We start from the raw sequence: 18,817 nt of genomic DNA, 5'->3' as shown, positions 1-18,817 counted from the left end.
TATAAATGAAAAATCAAGGAAAACATTTGGTATTTTTTACAATTTTTTCTTTATTCTGATCGATTACATGTCTTTTTTGACTGTACTAACTGGCCATGAAGTGAGTGCTAATTTTACTTTAAATTTATAAGAAAGTGATCCTTCACTAAAATCTTAAATATTTATTACTAGCGGGGGTACCCAGCGTTGCCCGAGTCTTTGTTTCCGGGACGGGGGGGGGAGTTTTAAAAATGTTATGGTAGGTAAGTAGGAAGGATCAAACCCGAAGTCATGAGTAAAAGTAGGAAAATAAAGTGTGAAAAAAACAAAAAAAAAAACATCTGCAACGTTAACAGTTCGGCCACCAAGAAAAATCCATTCCAGTTGTTTAGGAAAAAAAAAAAAAAAAAAAAAAAAAAAACGACTACGGTAGGTCGGCGCGAACGTGAAAATATAATGTGAATTGTCCAGCACGCTAACCACTACGCCACAGAGCACTGCAGCTTAGTTTAGTGATTTTAAATAACTTCACATGAAAGAACTACGAAGCCAAACCGGTGTTCTCTTCTCAACTGTTCCTTGTGAACGATCCCCAAACGGTGTTAAGTGGTGGCAGGGGGAGGAGGAATTTATTAGAGAGAAAATATTTTACCACTTCCATTGATCTTAACCGATTTTGGCCGTGACTTCTCAGCAGAAAAAGTATAGAAATCTAAGATTATCGAGGAATTTGAGAAATAATAAGCCTATAACACACCTCAGATATTGTTCTGCCGTTTGTGCATATTATATTTGCATGAAATATCTTGATTTTTAATCCTATTAATGTCAAAATCAGACGGGAAAAAATGAGTTCATTTTATTTATATAGAGATTATTATTTGTTATTCCTTCTTTGCAGATATTTTTTAAGGCTGTTGTAATGTTAGAAAATTTTCGATTTTTCTGTAGTAAACTATGCTGGGTAAGAGTAGTTAAAATTTAATCAAAAGGTATATAACTATAAGTTTACAAAAAATAAAAGTCCTTTTTAAATCAGAAATGTTCATTTGAGAAAGTTTATGCAAACTAGTGTCTTAGTAGAAAAATGTTCAGTGAATAAGCTGACATGAGGACTAAAAATGTGTATGTCTATATATTTGTTAGTGTGAATATGTGTATGTGAGTATATCGCAACATCGCATTGTGTGTTGGTTTGTTTTGTTAGTGCATGTGTAGATGTACACGAGGTGATTAAACTTATATGCGAGTCTTGAAATTAATTTTTATTTATTGCGGACTATTATTCTAATCTTTTTAGTTGTTGTTTCACAATGTTTTGGCCAACTATTCCTCTGGCCTTCGTCAGGTGGTAACCGTGATGGGTTAGGAACTCAGAATCTCCTAACTGCATCCACAGAAATTACTGCCTTCCATAGTTGTTTTGGCCAAGTAAGCCTCTGGCTGGCTTCAGGTTGGATTGAAACTGCTATCTTCAAACAATTCTCACCTGGAACCGTAGAGATTTAACGTCTCTATCCACTGCGCCACAGGCCCCAAAGGGTGATCAAGGTTGGATTTTTTAGTCTTATAAATTCAGGTTTATTTATTATCTGATCTTCCATGGCCGGGTCCATACCAAATGAAAAAATATATATAATATAAAATTCAGAACAGAGTTCCACAAGCAGACAGTTCTAGAGAAGAAGCTTTGTTCATGGAATCAATGTTTAGGTTTAGGCAACGATAGAAAGTGGGAGACTTTTTTGATAGTGATTTTGGCTAGACAAGTATTTTTTGTGGAGGATTGGCGAGAGGGGACCATAGATTGGAGCTCAGTCGAACATTTGCCATGAAAATAGTGATAGAGCAGGGACAGGCTCACAACATCTCTTCTGTGGAAAAAAGGTTGCAGAAAAGAGAAAAAGGCATTGTGTTCTAGATTATGAAGTCTGTTTTGAACTCTGTCAAGGCAGGATAGGACTTTTAGCAGCTCCTGCTCAGATGTGGCAACAGTATTCAATCCTAGGACATACTTGGCTCTTATACAGATAGAGAATTGCTTCTGCAGTGAAATATTTACTGGAGTGGTAATATATTCCAACCATTTTCCAGTGACCGGAATTGATGTATGTGCTCCATTTCAGATCAGGAGTGAAAGTCAGTACCAGAAGTTTGTTTAAACATGGAGTGTCCTAAAGATGAGAGTCATTCATTTCAATAGGAGCCAGATGTGGGTCAGAGTGTTGACAATGGAATGATAGAAGTTTGGTTTTAGATGCATTAAAATCAACAAGCCACCCTTTTCTCCTTTGCACCACGTGCTCAAGATCAGAGGAGAGAGAATCAGAGAGATCTTGGCCATTTCTCGTCTGTTGTCATAGATGGTAGTCATCAGCATAAATGTCTACAAATGATCTAAGAATGTGATTTGGGAGATCATTGATGCAAATCAAGAAGAGAATTGGAACTCTGAGGGATGCTGGCATTAATACTTTGAGCTTCTGATTTCTGTCCATCAACCACTACTCTTATAAACTAACCTATCAGAGAGGAATGATTTAATAATTGAGAAGACATTTCCAGCTATTCCGTAGCTGGAGATCTTGTGTAGCAAGCCTTTATGCCACACCCTATTGAAAGCCTTTGATATTTCAAGAGCAATTGCCGTAGAAATGAAGCCCGCATTGAGATATTCACTAATCCTGTGAGTATAGTTGTTACTCGAGTGATAGGAACAACCAACAAGATAGTAGAATGAAGAAAGAAATATTCATTGCAAGAGAGAGCACAATAATAAACAGACATAACTAATCTCCAAAGCATGACTGCTAAGTAATGCGATGTTCACTATACATAGTTCTGTATTAGTCAGTCTCCAAAGGAAGAAAGGGCGTATATGATAGTCTATTACAACATTACATATAAATACAGTAGAACCCGGGATACGGCATTAAAAATTAGTAACAAAATACAGTACAGTATATAATGCAACTGTATATAATCAAATAATATTATAAATAACATAACCAGAGTCCAGAAAAACATTGTATTCCACATCATAACCTGAAAAAAAAAAAAAAAAAACGTGTCCTAGGGCCACTATATCCTTGGGTTCTACTGTGTTTGCTTTTAATTAAAAAGTAATGTGGAATTAGTCACTTTTCTTTACGCACCTATTTTTCCTTAGATTTAACTTTGTTTTATTTTACGGCACATCAACCCTTTTCAGGTTATTTAATGCTATATACAACATAATCATATTGACACACCGGTTCTTGTCAGATTACTAAAGTTAAGCAATGATGAGCCTGACCAGTATAAAATGGGTGAACATTTGGGAATGCTAGCCACTGTATGTACTGCACCGGGGACATAGAAACTTCCAGGTTGGTTTCTGAGGACATGTTTAATTCACTGAGAAAGATGTACTCTCAGTCTTTGTTAAAACATGCATTTAAGAGAAGGAAAAACTAATGTAAAAACCTAAGGTCTACTGTCTGCTCTGTCTTGTGGCAGCCATTGAACTGACTGAAATTAGCAATTGTACCAAAAAATGTGCTTGGTTCTGCACAACGTCTTCACCATTATAAACAAATCATCTGTGTGAATTTCTGAACAACTTAGTTGTTGTAGTGGACCTCATATGTCGGAATAAATGGTAGTATCGTCAACGCTGAATACATTAATTTTGGCAAAAGGTTTTAGGCTTCAAATTTTTTGTATCTTCAAATATGTATAGATGAAGTTTAGTTTGGTTGGTTTGTTTTACGGCACATCAATCCCTTTTCAGGCCAAATCCAGTAATTTTAGAATAAGTTTCTATGTTTTAAGTTCATTATATTTTTTAAATATTTATTTATTCATGGAGCTTGGTTTGATTGTTTTATTTTATGGTATATCAACCCATTTGGATTATTTAATGCTGAATTTAGTAGTTTGGAAAAAAGACTTCAAGTTTTTTATACCTTCAAATATTTATTTGTGGGGTTTAGTTTGATTTTTTGTAGAAGAAAATTTTCTTTTGTTTTTGTCTTAGCAGGAGATGCTGGAGTTTTTCAAAAAGAATGGAAAAAAAACAATAACATCAACGTTTGGTGCATTTAAGTTAGGCAGCTGATATCTTCAGACAGCCTGATCTGCTAACACCAGGATTTTTTTTTTCCAGGATTGAGCACAGTATGACTGTTAGTGACTTAGAAATCAACATTGTTGGAAAAACAAGAAAACTTACTTTTTTTCTTGGGTTTCTTTGAGAGGAGAATGTTGAGATGATTGTAAATATTTGCCTAAACAATTGATGATATTCGTGATCAGTTGTTCATCCAACTCTTCAGTTTGCATGATTAATTCACCTAATTTGAAAAACAAAGAAAAAAAAAACATTTTTTAAAAATATCTTGCTTTTATAATTGAGTTGTCCGGTCATAAAAAAAAATTGTGACAATTGTGTAGGGGGGGGGGATGGACTCTGGTGTCATCAGCCAGAAGCGAAACTGAAAGCAAAAAATGACGAGTGCCAGGAACAAATTCGCATAAGTTAGTAACCAAACACTCTTATTGATGTGCTCACAAGAACGTATTGATGATTTGAGCACGTGCGGTTTGCAAATTGCATCGAAAGCCAGGTTTTTATCTGATCCCCTCCTTCAAAACAAAATGATATTTCTAAATAATTTTAAAATAATGTACGATTTTTTTCCAATTCTTCAATATTCTTTGTCTGAGAGATCACTCTAATGATGCTGCATTCATGAGTGTACCATGCAGATCAGAAAAGTTTTTAGTGGACATACGGACAAACAAACAGATGTTTGAGATTTATTTAATAGACGTTGGAACAAAACGGAAAATAGTTTATATCAATACTGAAATAATAACAACGTAATAATGACCATTGTACTTGTTTCCGTTTCTAGTTTGTGTAGCACTGAAATTATACATAAAATGAAATTAATCTTCCTTGGATTTATAACAAACGCAAAAGCTTACAAAATAACCATTATGTCAGGAAATAATACAATAACATAAACCGCAAGTTCAAAAGATACAAAAAAAAAACCTTTGTAGCTGGACTCTTATATAACTGACTAAGTTCAGGTATATTGTTAACATGAACTAAAAACTAATATTTCTTCAAAAGTGCTCAATATCTGTGTAACGCTTTTATATAAATAAAATCATAAACATTGTAAAGAGTATGCTAATCGATCAAGGTTTTAACATCTTCATGTTTTGTCAGGCCGCCAAGTGAAACATTTTTTTAATTATCTGACTGAGTTTAACTTGGAATCCTGATGAAAAAAATGTTGAAATATTAATTAATTCATAGATTCTCTAAAATGTTAATATATATATATATCTATATATCTATAAAAGTGAACGTGTCTGTCTGTCTGTGTGTCTGTCTGTCTGTGTACATTTCCCTACGCAATAACTCTGTCAATTTTTAGTCTATAGACTTGAAATTTGAAATACCGGGTACTGAGATTTGGGAAAATCGATGTGACGGGTGTCAGCCAGAAATTTGGCTGTTAAGGGGTCAAATTTCAACGATTTGACCTTTAAGAACTCTACCAAACTCCTCCGACAATTTTGGGTCTACACCCTTGAAATTTTAGATATAGGTTCCGTGGACATGGATCTAATGTAATAACTTGATTTGAGGCCAAAACAATAAATTTTCAGGGGTCATAATAGGGGTCAAAGTTTAAAAAATTACCCCCTTTTTTTTTTTGCTCAGCATACACCTCTAAACACCCGGGCAACGCCGGGCACCCATGCTAGTATATATATATATATATATATATATATATATATATATATATATATATTTTTTTTTTTTATTACATTTTCACCCCAAACAAGGCACATTGCCACTTTGGTGTAGGGGGCTACTATCAGGGGAAACATCTACTGGGGTACTATGTAGGGATTAGGGCAGCGAGATGTTGGTTCACGTTGCACTTGAACTTATGCATGTCAGTACAGTTGGGGAAGCAGTGACCTGGAATGGAATTCCAAAGTCTAGCACTTCTGGGGAAGAAACTACTGGAGTAGAAAGATCTTTTACATCTAGGGATCTCTACAGTGTGGGGGTGGGATTTTGCAGCTTGTCGGGTCTGTCGAGGGTGTTCACGTCGTGGGGGCACAAGTGCTTGCAGTTCTTCAGAGCATTCACCAGTATAATACTTGTAGAACAGGCCGAGGGATGCAACGTTTCGACGATGGGACAGAGGCTGAAGTTTAGATGCCAGTTTAGGGCCTATCAGATTTGCGACTCTCTTTTGAACCCTGTCAAGGAGCGAGAGACTAGTAGCCGATGCACCGGCCCAAATATGACAGCAATACTCCATACATGGGTGAATAGTGGCCTTATAGAGGTACAGGATACTTTCGGGTGTTAGAAGTTTTCTAGCACGGTAGAGAGAGCCCACCTTCCTTGCAGCGGCCCTGGCAATGCCCTCGATGTAATTGTTCCAACTCATGTTTCCTGTGAACGTTAGGCCAAGGAGCTTGAGAGATGTACTCTCAGATAAAGAGTCGTTGGCCATTGTTATAGGTGGTAGAGAAGGTTTCTTGTAATTATTGAATGAAACCAGTTTTGTCTTGGTGGCATTGAACGTTACCATCCATTTTTGTCCCCATTCCACTACTGATTGGAGGTCATCCTCTAGTGTTTCTGCCATTACTTTAGATATATGTTCGTTTGTTTTCCTGTCGTGCCTGCTATAGAGTGTGGTGTCATCAGCATATATACCCATCTCAGAGGCAATTTTGTCGGGGAGGTCATTTATGAATATCAGGAACAGCAGAGGTCCAAGGATAGATCCCTGGGGCACTCCCGCATTTATATCATATTGTTTAGATGTACGACCGTCGAGGACAACCTGGATTTTTCTCTTATCTAAGAAGGATTTAATTATGTTAAGTATTCTACCAGTGATACCGTAAGATCTAATCTTTCTGAGGAGACCCTCATGCCATACCCTGTCAAAAGCCTTAGATATATCTAGAGCTACCGCTCTGCCCTCTCCCGCTTTGTCCAGTGAATGGTATATGCGTTCAGAGATTACAGTGAGGATGTCTGCCGTGGAACGGGCTTGTCTAAATCCATATTGATGGTCGGTCAGAAGTTTAGCATCTGTAAGGTGCTGGACTAGAGCATGGTTAATTAAGGTCTCAATTAGGTCTTAATTAAGGTCTCAATATATATATATATATATATATATATATATATATATATATATATATATATATAACTATCCACATACAGTACTGTTTTGTTGTATCACAACTCATCAGTGCAGCTAGACATACACCTTTCCCCAGCCATGGATTGAACCTACAACCGTCACATTAACGGCAGCTCTCACCATCGGATCATGAATCAGTAGCGTAAATATTTGTCCTCGAGTTATATATATATGTGTGTGTGTGTGAGAAAAAGAATAAAAATTCTAAAATGAGATGCTGTGACGACAGGATACAGAAAATAATAAAAAGGAAAATTAAAAACCTTTTGATGATTTCTTCCTGTGTTTGGTTGTTTTTCCTTTTGTCTTTTTCATATATATCTTTTTTCAATTTTCTTATCAGTTTGTTCAAACGTGAAAACAGGGCATCATACTGGATGCCAGACATTCACCCACTATCTCATATATTCCAACCGAAAGATCTTTTTTGAGATTCTCACCGTCCTTTTAAGTGCAATTGTTTGAATCTCTCTTGCACTTGGTTTACCGGGTATATTTGTATGTGTGTATTTAGGCAGCATATTTTATTTTAGACAAACATCATTTGAATAGCATGGAATGTTTTTGTTTGATTAATTTTTTTTATATAATTTATTGATTTATTTATTGATTTTTTATATAATTTATTATGTATTTCTGCCAAATTTTCATATGTAGACATCATAAGTATTTTTGTTCCATCATTTTATGAGTACTTCCGATTGACTCACTCAATTGTCACCAGGTTGGATATCTATCTGGCTTATTCATGTCTGCTGGGTTTTAACTGTGCTGCAGTTTTTGTAGTTTTTTTCTTTATCTATACATATTTTTAAAAAACTATAAAAAACAAAAAAAGAAGCCACACAGTTCGAATCCAGCAGACACGAATAAGCAAAATGAATACTCTGCCTGATAACAATTGAGCGTATTAAACGTACTCACAAAGTAGAAAAAAGACGGAATAAAAGATAATTCAACAAAAATACACAATGTTAATATCAAAATGATCCAGAAAATAACTTACCAAACAAAAACATTTTGTGCTATTCAATAATATTTGTTTTTTTTTATATCTTATTCACTCTAGAGAATAAGTATGTAACTAGGTTCCCCTCTCTCTGCATTCGTCACATAATCAAGGTAAGATATAGCTATCATATGGTTGCATTAAAAAATGTAACATATCAAAATAGTATCTTTTAATCTAAATATATGGAAACAAAAATATACAAACATAAATACTAATTATGAAATCTTAAAATTAGCATGTCCTCATAAAATAGAAACTGTAAGTGATGTTCATAGGAAAAGTATCAAATTATAAATGTTAAAAACCAAATGAAATTATCAAAACAGGACTTTTAGAAAGATGAACACATAAATATTTGTTTCGTTATTTGTGCTTCAAATCTGTTTGATACTTTATTCATACATCGGCTCAGTTCTAATGCATTTTTGGCTGCTTGATCATTCCTGTGGTTGCCATGGAGGACAAGCCCCCCCCCCCCCAAAAAAAAAGAAAGAAAAAAAAGAACACTAGAGAAGAAAGGTGTTTTAAGGATTAGCATTTTCAAACTAATAATTGCGAAACAATTTGGTTGCTTTTTGTTTTACGGCATATCAACCCTTTTGGGTTATTTAATGCCAAATCCAGTAATTTGTGAAAGAAGGTTTTATGCTTCAAGTTCTCTCTCTTTCTGTGTGTGTATATATATATATATATATATATATATATAATATAAAGCTGAACGTCTGTATGTGTGTCTGGTCATGAATAGGCTCCTATATGGTTGACTATTATAGAAAACTGATCACATATAATGATAGAAGATGTATCGAGACACAGGAATGGGTATGTTTGATCTGGTATAATGATGATTCATTAAAATTGTGGGGGGCTGCGTACGTGCCTGGTCCACAAAGTATGGAAATAAAAAAAAAAATAAAAAAAACGTTTACAAGTGTTTTTGATATAGATGTACATAATAATACTTTGATAAGTATGTTTTAACTTAAATAGGGATGGTCTGCATTCGTGCCTGGCCTCCATAGAATAGAAATAGGCACAAACTTTAATAAAGACTTTTCATATCTATCTGCGTAAGTATACTTTAATAATTATGTTTCAGTTTGAAGAAATATGGTATAATAAAATTATGGGGTGTTCGTTCGCACCTGACCTCCATAGAATGGAAATATATCACAAAGTTTAACAAGGTTTTTTAATATAGATTCACAGAATATTGTGATAAGTGTTTCAGTGTGAACAAGTATAGTATAATAAATTATGGGGTTTATCTATTTTATTTTTACTTTCATCATATTTTGCTTTGGTTTTGATACCCCCAAATTCGAAGCTATCTCTTTACAACCCTTCCTTTTCATAACCTATCATACTTTCATAAATCAGAGTCCATTTTCTGTAGGCTGTTTTTGAACCCAGTCAATGACGGGTACTTTTGCTAGTATATATATATATATGTGTGTGTGTGTGTGTGTGTGTGTATATATATATATATATATATACATATCAAAATATTTATACATAATGTTTGATTTTGTTATTTCACATCATATCAATCCTTTTTGGGTTATTTAATGCCAAATCCAGTAATTTTGAAAAAAGTTCATGCTTCAAAGTCTTTATATCATTAAGTATTTATTTGTCAAGTTTAATTTGGTTATTTTGTACAGGAAAATTGCTTTTATTTTGACTTTATAGAACATAATTGAGTTTTGAAAAGGGGAAAGAAAAAAAAAACAATAACATCATGGTTTGGTGACTTTTAGGTTAGGAAGTCAGTATATTCAAGCAACCTGATCTGGTAGAACCATTAATAGTGAAGCAAAATGAAGTAATAAAATACTCACCACATGTCTGGATCATGCGTAAGGAGTGTTGGAAAAGAGACCAATCCTCTCTATCAACCTCTTGGTTATACTGACGTCCAAGGTGGCATTTCTCCCTCACATTGCATAAGACACGCTTGAACTCACGGCAGTAACTCATAAAAAATGTCTAAATAGTCAAGAAAATAAAAAGATTAAAGTAGAAATGACTAAACAGTTTATTAAAATGTAATTTTTTGCTGCTGCTGCTAACAAGTATCAGATGCTAAAGATATATCAGTTTTTAAGTGATGGCATGACAAACTTGAGATCTAACTAAACAAAAAAAAAGTGTAAACTGTAGCAACAAGAACTGTGACTATGCATTGTGTGCATTCACTGCATTGGATATGATCATTCCATTTGTTGTGTTGGGCCAAAATTGTCAGCAACAAGGAATTCTCCACACAAATTAAAAACAAATATAAACAAATAATAATGTTTATTTCTTGGAGGTTACGAGTGATACTCGTGCCACTGAGGTTGAATGGCAGACTTGCAGAACAAGAAGTTTTGCTAGACTGAAACACACAAGTCCTCTAGACACAATCCTTCAGCCCAGAATCCCTAGAATCCAACAGGTCTAGAGAGGCACATTACCTGAACTGCAGACAGTTCTCAAGGAAACTAATTGCTTGGCAGCTTTCACGAAAAACAACTGCCCTGTCCAATATTCATCTCCTACTCCTTCTCCAAAGGGGGGCTGGTGGTTATGACCACAATCTCCTGGGATCTTTTCATCCTTGACTAACTCTGGCCTTTTATTAGTGGTCACTATTCATTCGCTTGAGACATCCATTGAAGAGAACATCTAGCTGTTTTTTTTGTTTCTTTTTTGTATAAAGCAAATCATGCTGTCTTTTCAAACAAAGAGAATATCTTTTAGGTGGTCTGACTCTGGCCAGAGATATCTTCAGCTCTCTGTGCCTTCCTTTTCCTTTGGCCAAACATCCAACAACTGCACCCCTTCCATTCATCTGCACCAAATAAAGCATGCTGCACAGCACGTTTACACAACAAAATAATAACTTCAAAATTACCCTTGTATAGATTAGTTTTATTTAATATACAGCACTTTAAGTCTTGTGAAGCTTTTAAGATTATTTTTGAAAAAAAAGAAAAGAAAAAGAACTTGTAATAAATCCATATTTTAAAAAGGGATTACACATTAATTATGAACAAACATCAACTTGATAATCAATCTAAGGTTTTGTATAAAATAAAATAAAATAAAATACCTTAAGGGCTTCTAATAAGAATAAATAGCCAAAACCATCAGTCAACTGAACACATCTTTCATTTGCCTGAAAAAAAAAAAAAAAAATTAAATAAAAAAAGTTAAGGTTTTGTTTTTTTATAAACGTTCTCATGAGAATTCATCAAAAAGGAGAGGAATAACTACATTTTGACAGTGTCTAACCTTTCTCTCTCTTTTCATATATATATATATATATATATATATATATATATATATATATATATATACACATGAGCAAACAGTTAATAAAACATGTTAAAAAAACACTTTGAAAAAGAGTTAAAAACATATTTAATCTGAAAAGGAAACACTAGATAAGTGGATAGTCCTTAATCCGCGGAGTTTCGAAGAAATACTTTCCTTCTCATCAGAGGGTAGGAATTAGCAAAATGCGGGATCGGATTTTGCATGCAAAAGTATTTGATGAAACAACAAGTAAGTCAAAGATCTTACTTGATAACATATATATATATATATATCTATATATATATATATATATATATATAAGGACAAGTAGTTAATAAAACATGTTAAAAAACACTTTGAAAAAGAATTAAAAACATATTTAATTTTAAAAAGAAAGCACAAAATAAGTGGATAGTCTTTAATCCACGGAGTTTCGAAGAAATACTTTCCTTCTCATCAGCGGATTATTCACATACTATAGACTATCATGCTGATAATGAATTTAACTCTAAAATTTAAAAACTGATATAGAGAGAAAATGTCTTATCTGTAATATTCAAAAACAGATTCAAATAATTTATGACATACAATTTTTAAATATTATCAATTGATGGCTATTTCCTTCCATCAATAAATGTAAAAATAGGACAACATTTCTTTTTTGTTTAAAATGATCACAATTTCTAAACTTTGTCAAATACTTTATTTTCAAGAAGTACAGGTATTTCTTTTTTATTAAAGCAAAATTTGAAATGGTGAATACTTAATTGACATGTCACAGTAATGAACATATCCAAAATTTACAAAAACAGGTAAAGTAGAAATTAATTATTAATGAAAAATTAAGTCTTACTAAATTGGCCTAAGATTTCAGAAAATATTTACATCCCTCATTATGAGTTGAACTCCCGTTTCTTTTATTTAGCAAGACTCAATTTTTGCTAATTGTTTTCAAAAACTATTTTCATTAATAATTAATTTTTTACCTTATTGTTTTTTCGTAATTTTGTATATGTTTATTACTGTGACATGACAATTAAGTAGATAACATTGGTTTTATTTGAAATTCAATATTTTGAATTTTCCTACAATAACGAAGAAGCACCAAAATATTTGATTAATGGAAAGTTTTAAAAGAAATAAAATTTTATTGCTGCAAACCTTTTTCGCACAATGGAACAGTTTGTTGACAGATTCTCCTACTAATACCACTGAATCTACAACCTCTTCATGGTCCTGAAAAATAAGTTATTAAAATTTAATAAAATTATTCTGGGGTCAGGAGTGATTTATTTTTTAAAAACTGACTCATCTCTGTGTGTTACAATATTGTATAAAATTATATGTTGTCTTGCTTCAACTCTCAGCATTACAGTAAATAGAGGAAGCAGCAGTATCTTTTGGCTCAGAGAGTTTATATATAATTTACATTATGTCTGCTGACACAATCTAATGCTTACTGTACTCTATAATATTTGGTTAAAAAAAAGTAAAGCATTTCTTTTATTAAAGTCATGTTTATTAAAGTTAATTATGAATTTGATTTTTGAGAGCAAGTGAGGGAGGGGGAGGAAGAAAGATAAAGAGAGACAGAGGAAGAGGGAGAGAGTTTAGCAAATTTTGAATGATTGAGAGCAAGTTAGAGCAGGAGAGGGAAGATAGATAAAGAGAGAGGGAGAGAGAGATGGAGAAAGAAAGAGGGAGAGAGTTAACAAATTTTGAAGGATTGAGAGCAAGTTGGGGAGGGGGAGGGAGAAAGATAAAGAGAGAGAGAGAGAGAGAGAGAGAGATGGAGGAAGAAAGAGGGAAAGAGTTTAGCTAATTTGGAATCATTGAATATTAAACAGAATTTCCATGCACAGAGTTTTTCAAAAACTTCCCATCCATAAGTAAAACACGTTATCACATGACTGCTTTCATGAGGCATACAATATGTTTATCTTCAAATCTAATGCCAATAAACAGTCTTCAAAAGTCATAAAATTTTATTCATTCCATTATTTATTTTCAATTTTCAAAATATTCATAGGCATTCAATTGACAATCTATTCATCTTATCCACGAGTGGCTTTTAACCTTGATAAATGGTGACACATTAATAAAAAAAAAAAAATCCCCCAAACAAAACTATAATGCTTCTTTCTTTTCAATATATACAAAGTTTCCTCCAGTTTCAAAAGACAATAGATGTCCCTCGTAAGGGTGTCTGTGTGTGGAGTCTATAGTGAAAAGGATTGTACCTATTTACAATGCCTCCCCATGGGACAGAGTTAGACACCAGGGTCGTTTTTTAACGTGGAGAAAAGGTACAAAAATAAAAATTGTCTGTCGTGAAGGACTGCTCCTCCACCGAAAGAAAACAAGAAATGGAAGTGCAGCATCTGAAGAACAGATACTACACTTTGATTTTGGCCAAAGGATTGTATGATTGTAGCCACACATACACACGTGTGTGTTGGATTGAAATATAGTTTCTGATTTTTGTTTTGAAGTTATGGCATGAGGTTTTTTTCTTGTAGGGAACTATTTCTAATGATTTGTTTGAGGCAAAAAAAAAAAAAAATAAAATAAAATAAAAATAAGAGCCACAACATGCGGAACTTCAAATATATTTGTTTGATTTCTTTTTGTAAAATATACGTTAAAACCTACAACTTAGTTTAAAGTAATTACATGCAAGCAAAAGCAAAAGAAAAGGAGGTGCTTCTTAAGATAGAGTCAACAGATCAATGTTTTATATATGCGATTTTAAGCAAAAATAACTACTTAATTGTCATGTCGAAAATAGTAATATATCCAAAAATTATGAAAATTCATCAAGTAGAACAACAGCTATTGTGTTTTTAGTAAAAAAATTAAAATAAAAAAGTCTATCACTATAAGGCTAAAATGTTGGTCACCATTAAAGTGTCGAAAAGGGACATAAGCATGTCCCCTGTATTTGTAATCTTCAAGGTGTTCACATCTCGGGAAAATGCTATTTTCTGTAAAAATTACTTTTAACTATAATTTTCTACTCAATGAATTTTTGTAATTTTTGGATATATTAATATTTTTTACATGACAAGTAAGTACTGTTGTTTTCTGCTTAAAATCACATATTAAAGAAATTGATTTGTCAACTATCTTAACGAGCACCGAAAAGGAAGACATGTTCTCACCAATTTTATATTATTGAGTTCATTGCTCAGCGCCACTTCCTCAAATGTTTTATATTTGACCAAATATGGACGGTAGACTGCATAGATCATCAACTGTAGCTTTTCAAGGCTGCTTACATGCTCAGGATTTCCAGCTGATAACAAAACAATTCAAATTAAATATACATTTTTTTTGCTATTTTTATTTTCATTAATAAAAAAAAAAACAATTTCAAAATATGCTGCTTGTCTTGACAAATTTATATTCAACCAACCGATTGTTATTGAAATTTTTTTAATGAAAATCACTCCAGATATGGCATCAAACCACTTCATGTAAGGAGCTAAAAAAATAAAAAAATACTATTCAAGATAAAAAATAACTAACAATAAGTATATAGATTTTAACTAATATATATATATATATATATATACATACAAGGTGTCCAAAAAGTAACTGAAAGGTTGAAAATCTGTCATTTTACGATTAATGATTATTTTTTTCTATTTCAGATATTTTACATATATTTTAGAAATTAATTATGGATAAGTATAGTATTGAACAACGTATGCAAGTTGTGAAATTGTTTTACCAAAATCAGGGATCAATTGTTTTGACTCAAAAACTTATTAACAGCATTTTCATGTAAGAGATAGCCCAAGTCACAACACAATTTTCTTCTGGGGATATCTCAAAGAAAGAGTCTATGTTAACAAACCCCAAACCCTGTAAGAATTGAAGGTAAACATCAGGAGTGAAATAAGGGAGTTAAATCGCAATGCAGAGATTTTGCAATCTGTCATGAATAATGTTTTGGAAATCTAGTCTTAGTTTGCTTAGTAGTTTTTTAAAAAAATTTTTTTAGCATATGTGATGCCTCCTTGAGTTATCCGATTCTCCATCTTGCATCTCTGTCAATTATTTTGACCTCGTTCCACAAAGGGAGTGTGTTCCTTTTTCTTTCCATATGTGATCAGCTAGTAACGATTTTTCGGTCTCTCCCCATGTCATGGCTTTACAGTGTTCTTCTAGCCTTACCTTTGATTTCTGCATTTTGAGGGGTGACTGGTCTCACCATTGTATAATTTCTGCATTTTTATGAAATCTCATATACAGTTTTTTGCCATGAGACTTTCGGACTCGTACTAGGTGTTTCTTTTTAAATCTTTATTAGAGTTGCCTCCTTTTGTCAACCATTTTTTTTCCATAAATTTGAAACTAAAACCATAAAATAGATACTAACTCATAGAATACGAAAATATCTACGGAGCCAGTACCTTTTCTCTTTTCTTTTATAAACAACCAACATGCCTGAAGACAGTTGAAGGACAATCTGACTGAAATGTTGCACAAATAAGACTCAAGATGAGAACAATAGTCCGATGAATACAAGTAATTCAAAAATGATTTTTAATTTTAATTTATTTATTTTTTTCTATTGATGGTACTAATGATAAAATAATATTTATTGATTTTAAATTCATCAGTAAAACTAAAATTTATAGATCATAGTAAGAAATTTAAGTAAAAATGGCGCCGGAAAAAAATACCTCAGTAAAATGGCACAGGTAAAAGTTGCTTGAATGTATCAATAGGGGAAACAATGTCAGAAGTGAAAAATATAGGATGAAAATCTCACAATAAATTTATCAAAAAAAAATTATACTTACAAAGTAAAAATAGATGACCCCCCCCCCCTGTATTCTTATTTTTTTTAGGAGATTATAGAATTGGAATCAATAATTGTATTGGAATCTGGAATTTAAAACAGATCCCATCACTAATTCATATGTAGTCAAATATTGAATTATTGAATAAATTTTACTTTTCATTTCTAGATATTATTCGAAATGGTATTATTTTTAACTATGCCATAAATAAGATAAAAGAAACATTAGTGGTATCGTATCTGAAGTGTTGAATTAATATTCTTTTTTAATTATATCCTGATAATTTAGAAGAGTGTATTCTTCAAAATTTGGTTAATTTCTGAGTATTACTTAAAAACTGCATCTCCAATAATGTATCACTTAATAAGTTCTGGGTGTGGCATATAAATAGCACCACTAATTTAATACATAAATGCATACATGCAGTTGAAAAAAAAAAAATAACATGAAAACTTATGGATGTACTTACTTATCAGTGAAAAATATTAGTGTATACCAAAAATTATGGGAAATTATGAAATAGAATTTTAATAAAAAAAATGAAAGATTTTACTATTCAAAGTCAAACTCTGAACCACAAGACTGCATGGCCACTTTATATTAGAAGAAGGAAGATAATCCATGACAAGTTAGCTTGATACAAATGTTGTTCAGAGTTCATGGACTCTGAATAGTAAATTAATTCTACTTGATAATTTTCCATAATTTCTGGTGTACATTTATATTTTTGACTGATAAGCAAGTATATCCATTAGTTCTTCTGTTATTTTATTTTAAACTGTCATATTTACATCTCAACAAAAATAAGTACTAAAAAAATCCATGATTTCTGTATAGTACTAACTAGTGTTGGGACGATTAATCGGAATTAGAACTGAGAATCGGAAAAATCAGAACTTTTTGGGGTATCGGAATCGGTATCGGGAAAATTTGTGCCTATTTTCCGATTTGTATTTATAAAACATCTTCCACTGCTTGTAAGTAATAATAAAATAATAAATATTTATTGATTTAAACTTCTAGTAAGACTAAAATCTTTAGATCACCCCATCACAAGTGTGTTTTTACATTTGAAAAAATACATGCACATTTAAAATGTGTTTTTACAGTAATCGGGACAAAATAACAATTTTATAGTAAAATATTTAGAGATTTATAAAGAATCAGAATTGGTAATTGTATCGGAATCGAGAATTTAGTATGGAATCAGTAATTGTATCGGAATCGGGAAAAATATTGGAATCGTCCCATCCCTAGTACTAACCTTCAAATGGCACATGTCACAACACTAGCATAAAATAATTGTGCCAAAAAAATAATTTATTAATTGATAATTTATTAGTTTATAAATTAAAAAATAAAATTCAAACCATACCTGACATATAAGCTTCAACAGCAGAATCAATACTTTTTAAGAACCGTTCTGAAACCTGTAGGGGGAAATATTTGGAAAATGTAATCTCATTTGTAGGACAAATATTTAAAATGTATAACAATGAAAGAAGGAACAAAGAGAAAACAGTGCAAAAATGAAGGAGAAAAAAACCCTCAAATAGGATATTGGGGAATATATCCATATGCCACTTTGCTACTTTGGGCTTGGAATTATTAAACTAGGCTATTATTCAGGAGAGTTGGAGAAACCTCATGGTTAGCCCCGTCCCCCCTCCACTGTATGTTACAGTTTGACAGCCCCTAAAACAAAAGAAAACTAAAAAAATAAAACTCATCACTCTAATAGCTATTCGAGGGTGATCCTTAATATTAACTCTTCATTAAATCTAAATAAGGGAACATCATTTTTAAAAGCTAAAGTAACAATTTAAAAAATTTTTTCAAAAGAAAAATAAAATAATTTGCAGAGATTATTTTTTCTAGTTTAATTAGGTCCGATCACAGAAATAAGTAGAATTTCATTTTTTCCTTTAGCTAACCTTTTGAAAGGCCAATAAAAGCTGGAATTCAACCAATATTATTCTTATTTTAATGCTACAAGGATCGTTCTAAAAATAAAACTTATTTTTAATTTTTATATGTCAAAAAGTTGAAGAGCTACAAAGATGGGAGTGATACCATTAAAAGAAGAAACCTTTTGCACTCCAGAATTTATTTTTCTACATAATCACAATTCTCAATGCATTTTTGTCAGCGGTGAATGATGGCTGTGCATGGGCGTCCAGAGTGCATTTTGTCATACAGAGATCATTCTGAAAGTAAAGCCTATTTTTTAATTCAAAAAGTTGAAGAGCTACAAATATGGGAGTGGTACCATTAAAACAAGCGACCAGAATTTATTTTCCTACATAGTCACCACCATTCTCAAAACACTTTTGCCAGGAATTCAAGGATAGGGGCTGTTTTCTTACACTATCACACCCTCAATATCTGCAACAGAGAGATAAAACTTTCAAGTCATGAATGCATATGTTCAGTCATCATAATGCCATTTTCAATCTCCTCTGGTACATTCACGCGGA

At 32.4% G+C, this 18,817-nt stretch overlaps 1 protein-coding gene across 2 annotated transcripts in view; it reads right to left on the bottom strand.

Annotated features, from left to right (window-relative positions):
• LOC145297595 (conserved oligomeric Golgi complex subunit 7-like) overlaps positions 1-18,817 on the bottom strand; it is a 93,242-nt gene that overhangs the window by 23,916 nt on the left and 50,509 nt on the right. For both annotated transcript variants that reach the window (XM_080143653.1, XM_080143652.1), the window contains exons 13-18: positions 17,716-17,770; positions 14,691-14,824; positions 12,691-12,765; positions 11,324-11,389; positions 10,068-10,215; positions 4,193-4,313 (exon numbers count right to left, since the gene is read on the bottom strand). In XM_080143653.1, coding sequence (XP_079999779.1) covers positions 4,193-4,313; positions 10,068-10,215; positions 11,324-11,389; positions 12,691-12,765; positions 14,691-14,824; positions 17,716-17,770 — 599 coding nt within the window. The remainder of the gene's footprint in view (positions 1-4,192; positions 4,314-10,067; positions 10,216-11,323; positions 11,390-12,690; positions 12,766-14,690; positions 14,825-17,715; positions 17,771-18,817) is intronic.

The sequence above is a fragment of the Euprymna scolopes genome, chromosome 18 (genome assembly GCF_053919585.1).
Source record: "Euprymna scolopes isolate OS-2025 chromosome 18, ASM5391958v1, whole genome shotgun sequence".
In the NCBI taxonomy this organism is placed as follows: Eukaryota; Metazoa; Mollusca; class Cephalopoda; order Sepiida; family Sepiolidae; genus Euprymna; species Euprymna scolopes.
The sequence above is the reverse complement of the archived record's forward strand: the minus strand, read 5'-3'. Positions and strand labels throughout refer to the sequence as shown.